This window comes from Theobroma umbraticum, unplaced genomic scaffold (genome assembly GCF_002168275.2).
Source record: "Theobroma umbraticum cultivar Fairchild unplaced genomic scaffold, ASM216827v3 scaffold_44.0, whole genome shotgun sequence".
Taxonomy (NCBI): domain Eukaryota; kingdom Viridiplantae; phylum Streptophyta; class Magnoliopsida; order Malvales; family Malvaceae; genus Theobroma; species Theobroma umbraticum.
In genome coordinates, this window is record NW_018397255.1 from 6,483,877 (window position 1) to 6,493,531 (window position 9,655).

General features: G+C 30.7%; 1 protein-coding gene across 3 annotated transcripts in view; it reads right to left on the minus strand.

Annotated features, from left to right (window-relative positions):
- Window positions 1-4,466: 4,466 nt before the first annotated feature.
- Window positions 4,467-9,655, minus strand: part of LOC110409116 (protein trichome birefringence-like 14) — a 7,680-nt gene continuing 2,491 nt past the window's right edge. For all 3 annotated transcript variants that reach the window (XM_021418355.1, XM_021418354.2, XM_089782415.1), the window contains 3 exons: window positions 7,735-7,941; window positions 5,707-5,902; window positions 4,467-5,310 (listed from right to left, as the gene is read on the minus strand). In XM_021418355.1, coding sequence (XP_021274030.1) covers window positions 4,497-5,310; window positions 5,707-5,902; window positions 7,735-7,941 — 1,217 coding nt within the window. In that variant the 3' untranslated portion in view covers window positions 4,467-4,496. The remainder of the gene's footprint in view (window positions 5,311-5,706; window positions 5,903-7,734; window positions 7,942-9,655) is intronic.

The following is a 9,655-nucleotide window of genomic DNA, read 5'->3' on the forward strand; positions in this document are numbered from 1 at the left end:
TGTGTTGTTTATATGGAGAAAAAGAGAATGAACTTAGTTAGTGAAACCTCCAGTCCTTTTGAGTCGAAGCTATTACTTTGGTTTTGTTAGTCGGTACCACGATTATATATATATACATTGATTGATGTGGTGTTACTTTATTAGGTGACAACACCAGGGCTTTTGTATTTATGATATTAGCAAATGAGAGACAGAAATCATTATAATTTCATAGAAATTTCGACTATGATTTATTTATAATTATATAGATTAATTGACAAATTTGCTTCCTACCCAAAATGGCAATTTGACAAGTGTATTTCAAGATGTCAGCTTTAATGTGTCACCAAATGATTAAGATTATTTTTTATTTTTAAAATGCATTAAAATGGGAAAGGTAAAGGATTAATGCTTACATTAATTTGGGGGCGTCACCATAACACAGGCATTTTTATCTTTCTTAAGCATTCACATTTATTAGATTATATATTGAGGTATCCTCTAGCCCTGAATCTCTTGCTCATATTTTCATCTCAGACTGAGTCCCAATTCCCCCATTGATTCCAGTAACTGGCCCAAGGACTAATTGTCCAACCCCTAATTCCCTAATTAACAGGACATATATATATAAATCGCTTGAAAATTTTAGATTATTTCTTAAAAATAAGTGTATTAAATCATAGTTTTATGGTATTTTTCATTATGATTTGCTAAATTAATATGTCTAATTTTTCAAGTGATTGTAATTTGAACTTTCCGTCCACAAATAATTAAAAAGTAAAAAAGATTTTATTTGATTGTCACGATACATTTTTTCAATCTTATTTATAAATTAGTGTTTATAGATTTGTTTTATTTCTTAATGATTGTGAGTTATATAAAATTATATAATATAGTATCACATCACATAAATGTCATTATTGATTAATTTGTAATCTAAAATAAATGGAGTTTGATATCGAATATGAGTTGTCAAAGTTTCAAAGTTATTAAATACAAATTGCTGGATTTATTATTTGAGCATATTCACATTCAATATGCCACCTATCCTTATATTCTAAATTTTTCAACCCAAAACTTCAAATATATATATATATATATATATAATCAATTGATGTTTTGGAAAGTCAAATTATGATTATTTAATGATAATTCAACATTTAATATATATATGAAAAAAAAAGAAAAAACTTTTTAGTCTAGAAAAAGCTTGCTAGTTTAGATTTAATAATTTGAGTTAATTACATATTTAATGTCATATTATTTATAATGATTATTTTCATTCAGTGTATTGAAAATTATCATATTAATTGTCAATCATCAAAATTTATAAAAGAAATAAAAATGACAAAAAACTTATATTATTCTTATCAAAACTACTAAAAAATGAAATCAAAAAATTTACCTGATTCTTTTAACTTTTTAAATAATATTTATTTGTCACAAGTTAACTAATTTCTTTCTTCCTACTGATTTAAATGAAATTCATTCATTTTATATGAATCAATTCTCCCCCACACAAACAATATTTATTTTTACTATATAACCATTATTCTTTTTATTAATTTGATTATAGCTACTTGGAGTTCTTTCATTCATCCACTTAATTCATATCTTTTTCTATTCAAAACTACAACTATATATGATCAATTAATCTTTTGGGCTAGTCGAATTATTATTATCCAACGATGATTCAACCTTTAATATTATTGATAATTAAGGTTTGAAAAAAAACCTGAATTTTAAAAACTTTGACTTAAGAAACATTTTGATAACAATTTCTTAATATTATTATAAGTTAATTATATGTTTAGTATCATATTAACTATAATATAGAATTTCATTTAGAGTATTAAAAATTATCATATTAATTATCAATCATCAAAATTTATAAAAGAAATAAAAAACCATAAAATTTACACGATTTTTTTTAACTTTAAAAGGTAATTATTTGTCAGCCAATTCATTTCCTTCTTCTTACTAATTCAAATGAAACTCATTCATTTTATTTGAATAAACTCTTACTTTATATGAATAAACTCTTACTTCATATAAACAACATTTATTTTTACTATATAATCATTCTTCTTTATCATAATTTGATAATAGCTTATTAAAAATCTTTTAATCATCCACTAACTCATATCTTTCCAAAATGGCTTCTAATACTAATGAAAATATTAGTTGTAAAAAATATGACTTTTTTAGCAACTTTGCAATTGTGAAGGCAAAAAATTGAAAGTATATTATACAAATCAAATACAAATGTAATATTTGCAAATGTGGTTTCCAAATAAATAATGAGTACTATATTTACATCCAAATATGCTTGCTCATATGCTCTATTTATATGATATTTTATTAGTATTTATAATTATACTTATAGTTGTAATTATTATTTAGTTACATAATTTAAATTTTAATTTAGATACTCATGTTTATATATTTAATTTATCTATTAGTTATTGACAGACAATGATTTATATTATACTATTTTTTATGTTTAATTTTATAATTTATTATTTTAATTGTAATATTAAATAAATAAAAATATTTTTTTATTTCATATATAATAATAAAACTTAAACAGATCAAATATTAACATAGTAAAAAGTTCACGCATATAATGTCAATATATTTCTTTTTTCATAAACGTCTTAATTTTCTTAATATTATAGTTATTAATATTATATGATAGGTAATACATTTTATATAATACATTACAATATAATAAAAAACGATACAAATCGATATATTATATCATTGATCAAATATTGAACTTATATCGCACGATACACGTATAAATTTTAAATTATATCCTATTTAATTATTAAAAGCTTATTTTTTATGTGTATTATTAATTAATTATAAGTTATCCTAAGCTTTAAATAATTTAGTGGTTATTTAATATGAACATTTACTTTGTGCATTTATTGTTTTATTATTTTTATTTTATTGCTATTAAATAATTATAAAGAATTTAAGATAAAAGAATATGAAGTTATCATTCAAAGTTTGGTATGTTCTTTCACATACAACGTATCTTACATTTATGCATAAGTCTTCTACTCAAGTTTCATTCTTTGTTAGGAAATGGTTTAATAGTTACGCTCTTTTAAGGTAATAATCTCCACATGGGCTAGTGAAGATTCACACTCAGAGTAAATCTAGTTCGTTCGAAACTTATAATAAATGAGGTTTGAGGTATTTTATTAGTCTGAATAGACGACAGTGAGAAATAATTTGAGAACTTATAGCTTTGTTAAATCCAAACCCATCATATAGAATATTAGAATAGCGTTTCCCGAAGTAGAGCCTTACTTGTAAGAATATATCTTTTGATTAGAAATACGTGAAGGAACAACTTCCCACTATCTCTAGATAAATAAATAAAATCTTTTCTTTTATTTCTTTTGTTTTTTAAAAAATTATGAATATAAAAAACTAAAAAATGATATTTCTTTTAATTTTTTTTCTTATCGTGAAAAAAAGAAAAGAAATAAAACAAAGAGAAGAGTCTACCATTTAGATAGAAATGAAAAGAGAAATAAAAGGGATATTTCGTTTAGTTCATTTTTTTCAAAAAAAAATTTTAATTTTACATAAATTTTTCACTTCTTACTTGTCATGATTTTTAATAATATGGTTTTTATTATACTCGCATTACATGTACAATGTTTAAATTTTTTTACATTTTAGAGAAATATCATTATATTACGCCTTATCTATTTATCAAAACATCATTACATTTCTCACATATTTACATGCATATGCATGTATTCATCTCAGGTTTATCTTTTGTCATATTTCCTCTAATAATAAAAAATCATATAATGTTATTAGGTTCGAAGGAAAAAAAACTAATTCATTTTTATGAAAAATATCTAAAAAATTTTAGTAAATTTTTTTTAATTTAATTTATTTGATTTGAGTTAAAGAGGTTGAAGGAAGAGGAAGTTGCGAAGAGTACAAAGGTAAAAATGTGGATGTGAAATACAGAACATGTTGTAATAGCCACCACCTTGCTTTTAAAAGACTGCCTACCATCAAATTGTTTCTTCTTTATCCAGGTTTCACTCTATAGTACTTATTTATACCTAAAAAGTTACAGTAATGGAGAATTGCAGAAATTTTAACATATGGGTGATGCCATTTCCTTACATGCTTAGGTAAGATTCAGTTGTGAGTAGGTGTGACTAATCTGCTTCGAAAGAGAAAAATTGCATATGAAAATAAGATCACCCTTTTAACACAAGTATGTGAGACAGATTGAAGAGCAAGCCATCATCAACTACTCAGACTGGGTTGAGAGGAGTGTGTAAAAAATGAACAAGGCTTCTTTTCTGCAACATGGTGAGCATAACACTTGTAACTCATACAAAAGCAGCTTGAATGAACGTCTTCTTTTTTCTATCAATATCTAGCGAATAAATTTCCATGGATCAGATGCAGTTATGTACTCTTCAACCGATATACTAGAATTCAACCTCTTCAACCGATCGATAGCATAGCCAATCTTATAATTGAGCTACAAGGAGCTCATTCCATGTATCTGGAATGCCGGGCAAGCACCAATGCAAACAATCATAGTAAGCTGAGGTACCAAAAATGCGGTATTGGGATTTGTGAGCCTCATCTCTCAGTGCAGAAAGAGCTGTTATATCCAGAATATTAACCTTTGTACCCTTCACAGCAGTCTCAACAATTTTATCACTTGATCCTTCTTGAATGACTTCACTCCCTCCAGTCAATGGAGTAGTATTATTGCAGTTCCCCTTGTTATCCAAATGCCTTGGTGACCTGGTCCTAAAGAAAGCTTTTAGGCCCGGATGCAAGGGAAGTTGTGAATCAAGCCACTTCACCATCCTATGAACTGTAAAATTCTTCACGTTCATCATATCCATAAGCATCCCATTTTTTATGGGCTTCCCATTTAGGTACATTACCCAACGATTTGCTATAAATTTTGCTTTAATCCAGTGGTGTGCTGTATTCAGAACCAATACATTAAAACGGTGTAGGAATTTCCTCAAGAAAGTTGGCACACGATCCAAATGCAAGGCAAAACTTGAATCTGGGTCTGTGTTATTGATGCGCTCTAATCTGCAGAGCGTTGAAGACCAGTAAAATAAAATGGTGGTATTAGTAGTTGGGAACCTGTAAGCCCATCCATCAGGACGCATGGCTCCTGAACGCTTGACAAGACCATATTCAGTTGCAACATCTTTCACTTCAGGGCTCTCTTCCCCACCAGTGGCCATACACATTAAAGAGTGGAATTGCTGCCTCCCCAATGAATCACCTATAAATGCAATTGTTTTGTCCTGCATTCTGAAATCAAGTCATAGTAAACGAGCTGAACCTAAATGTTGTCATGTTTAGTAAATGTTGTCATGTTTAGTAAAAACATGTTTAGTAAATGTTGTCATGTTTAGTAAATGTTGTCTTGTTTAGTAAAAACAAGTCATGTCTTGTTTAGTAAATGCAATTATAGTAACATTTCTGCATTGAATACAATAGTTGACAGTTAATCTGACTTTTCCAATGCATTGGGTGAAGATATTACCTTATATAATAATCTTAAAGAGTGTAAAATTATAAAAAATTCTAGGGTAAACTTAGGATATAAAAATTACAGCAACCATAAGGCCAATACAGCATACAAAAAGATTAAAGAGGTTGAAAAGTGAAATCAAAGTAACTATATCATCAACAAAAAATTCTTACTTTCTTAAGAATGCAAACCGCTCATAGTCTGGCAAGTCACAATTTATTGGCTGCCAGCGGTATCCCTCATACGAAAAATCTGCTCGTTGAGTCAGCCTACAGGCCCAGGGACTTGGTAACCACCGTTTACATCCTAACCCAGAATAGAATGGGCGCTGGCTGTCTGCAACCCATCTACCCTGTGCATAATTACAGACTGCAGAGAAAAAAATAGCATTAATATGCATGCATAATTTTAATATGATCTTTGTGAGAATCTAAACAAGCTTAGATATTTCAGAAACAAATAAGCAGGGAAAACACTTCAGAAAACAGATATACATTTGACTTCTAAAAGACTGGTAATAGGCAAATTTCAGATGAAAATAGTTCAGTTTTCTCCTGCAGACTTCTAAACACCTCCGCTTGATACACCCACATCCATTCATTTACAAAAACACTGCAACCCAGGATCAAAATTCATAATCAGTGAAAGGGAAAAAAAAACCCTCCATATGTGTCACTTGCACCTTGGAACAAGAGAGCACGCAAGCCCTTGAAATGACGCATAGAAGAGATTTTATTTGTGATCCTTACTAAGTTAAAACGTTTGAGCAAGGTAATTCACTTCTATTCCATTTTGATACATGGAGATGGCTAGTAACCCCACCGAGGAAAACTCAGTCCAAGGAACTGTGTCTCGCATGTGCAACTGTCCCATTCATGACTTTCATATCTGCACTATCATTCACTGACAATCACTAGATACAGATTTACCTGTTTTTGCTTTACAGTTGCATTAGGTCAATACGCTAGATTTCTTTACAAGACCAAGGTACCTGTGTAAATCCTGAACACCAGCTCAAATACAATATCTTGCCACCGAAAGCTAGACTGGAGAGCATCTAATAAACCATCACAATAACAATTTTACCAAGGTAAAGTGTAGCTTGAATGACCTTGGAGGAGGAAACATATACTCAACACATATCCTCTGCAGCTTCTGAAGATCCAAATATAATGGTTGATGGAATATGATTAAGAATGTTTTGTGCTCAACTAATTCTCAGGATTAAGGCTTGGAGATGACAATTCAAAAATCACATAAAACATTGAGGTCGGGTGGCACAAGGCACAGCCCAGCTCTGCTCAAAACTGGTCCGTGCCTAAGACGGCAGATCAGCTAGAATCCCAGTTCATGCTAGGAACCATGCCAATATTGACGAGTCATGCTAGGAAAAGGGTCCCAGGTCATTTCTGCGGCCATGACACATTTGGAGTTGTTGCAGGCCAACACAGCACTTTCCATTCACTCTTTTCAAGAACTAAGTAATAATTATATTATACTAAAATTGAGAAAAACCTAAAAAGAAAATAGTGAGACGGCCATGTAAGACCTGACATAGAACAATCCATTATGGCCTTGGGTTCATGCTGGACCTTCCCTCTGTCCTTGGCAGACCATGATGGACTGACAGTGCCCACTACAGTTCCACGCGAGTCCCTGTAGCAGGCCCTGTCTGTCAACTATGACCCAATTTGCACTTATAATGGAAGTGCACCATTAAACGATAAAAAATAAAGATGCAGGCTAAAAAAAAAGATGCAAAGTCAAACACCAGATATCCATGGAATGATATTGCAACAAATCAAACTAGTAAGACATTGAGGAAGTAAGTTTAGGCCTTCTGCGTGGTTTATAAACCAAGGTTGAATTACCAATCAGTCTTTGGAAAACCTTCTTGAAGGCTAAAAATGCACAAATACCAGAAGGAACTGATTGCACCTTGTCAAATGCTACAAATATTAACCAGTAGATTATCTCACAACAAAAAAAATGGAGAGTTGATAGAGATTCACATCCCCAGAAAAACTCCTAATGCAGTTATTCCATGAAATGATATAGTAACCACAATCATTCATAAGTTAATTAAAAATCGAAATAACAAGAGACCAAACTGATAAGAAGCAACAATATCACATTCTACAGATATTTGTAAATTCATCACAAAAACCGTGATTATAGACATATAAGAAAAGGGACTTTACCTTGAGTCTTGGGTGAGTATGTGTTCTCCATATCGCTCTTATCATTCCGAGATGGATATGACATTGTCGAATTCATTGGTGGAGGATCAAAATTCAGTTCTTTATTCTCTGTTTCTTCTGTCATAGTTGCATGAGAATTCGTCTCCTCAAAAGTCCCCTCTGGGTTCATGGACACTGATACATTATTTGGGGCAACCGGAAGAGCATCTGTGCCAGAAAGGAAGTTAATAATGGATGAGCAGGCCAACTATCCCAAAGGAAGATAAGAAACGTATTGCTCATTCAAGATCCTGTTAAGAGGTGTTAAATCTTACATCAGTTAAGTTTGGGGTTTGTAGTGGCTTCATATTAACATTGGCTTCTTCACCTATCACCTATTTATTTATTATAGGATGCTAACAAGGTGTAAAACCATAGATTGTTTGTTACCACATTTGTTGTCTCATTCTCATAGGATGACTTAACATGGTATCAAAACTCAGGTTTTGCTATTTGTTTCATATTTGCACAGCCTTGTTCTCATGATAGCCTGATAGGTCCTTCTATCTTGGTTGTCAGTACAAGGATACTTGTGAGAAAGGGGTGTTATTTATTGGTATATCCCACCTCCCTCAAGTTTGGGGTTTGTAGCAACTTTATATCCAGGGCATGTCACTCCATCTATTGTGAACTTATTTATGGTTAAATGAACACATGTTTGACAAAAAAAAAAGGATTAAACCCATCAAAAGGAAATGAAAAGTTTGATCAAACTGAAATAATCGTGAAAGTAATTATCCCAGAACCATCAAACCTTCGGGAACTAACATTTCCCAATTTCCTGCAAAGCATTATTTTTATTGTCCATCTCATGCCATATATGCTTGCCAGAAATTGATCTAATCAAAATATCCATCCATATAGCTGTCCTTAAAATCGTAAACTTCAACTCTTTATTTAAAGAATTAGAAGTATAGTTTATGAATGTAAAGGGCAAAAGAGATATGTCATTTTTCATGGTATATGTTCCAAAGAAATTTATTACTATTAGGGGCAAGCAAAATGAGCCCTGAAAATTAACTATTAACACAAGCGAGAATATTATTCAACTCCAACAACCAAAATTTATGTATAAATATCATACAAAATTATTGAAGTTCATTTAAATGGAAGGAAAGATCCATCATATATAACACAAAGCAAATCAATTCAATAAACCATGATCCAAACAATTAGGGCTAACTCTTATTCATAATTAATGCTATCCAGACCATATTCTCTCCAATGACTTCGCCTTGCCAATTAGTCATCCCTATTTCAAATCTGACTTTTCCAAATTTGTGTAACTATTGGTCTTATTTGCACATGACTACACCATTCTAAGGATTTTCGTGGCAGACTTTTTTTTGCATCTTATCCTGACTCACACATGTAACCTGCCAATTTCTAGTAGAAAAGGTACAAGTTCTTTTTCAATCTATTGTTTCTATACCATCTTTCTCTATTGCTTCAACTAGACACTCTTAACTTAATAGGCATCCCATGATCACCAAGTCAATATGGCCATGTCTCTAACCGAGGTTGAACCAAAAAGCAGTCAATATAAACCTACTCAAAAACCTTAATATTATGGTGTAAGAAATGATGAGTATTATCAGAGAGAAATATTTAAATTTCATTTAGTTCTTTGAAAATTTATTGTCAACCTTATGTATGAGTGATAAATCTCATTAACAGAGTATCCAGTCAATAACTGCCCTTTTCACTTCATTCAGCATCCATAATCTAAATTTCATTTCATTTTTCAAAATTTTTTTCACTTCTCCTAACATCATATTCTCCAAGAAAAACATAGAAAAAATCTCTCAATTAGAAGTAAAAACAAGATGATTGAGTTCTATCCATACTATAAGCTCTACATCCTTTCAGACTTCTGAAAGTC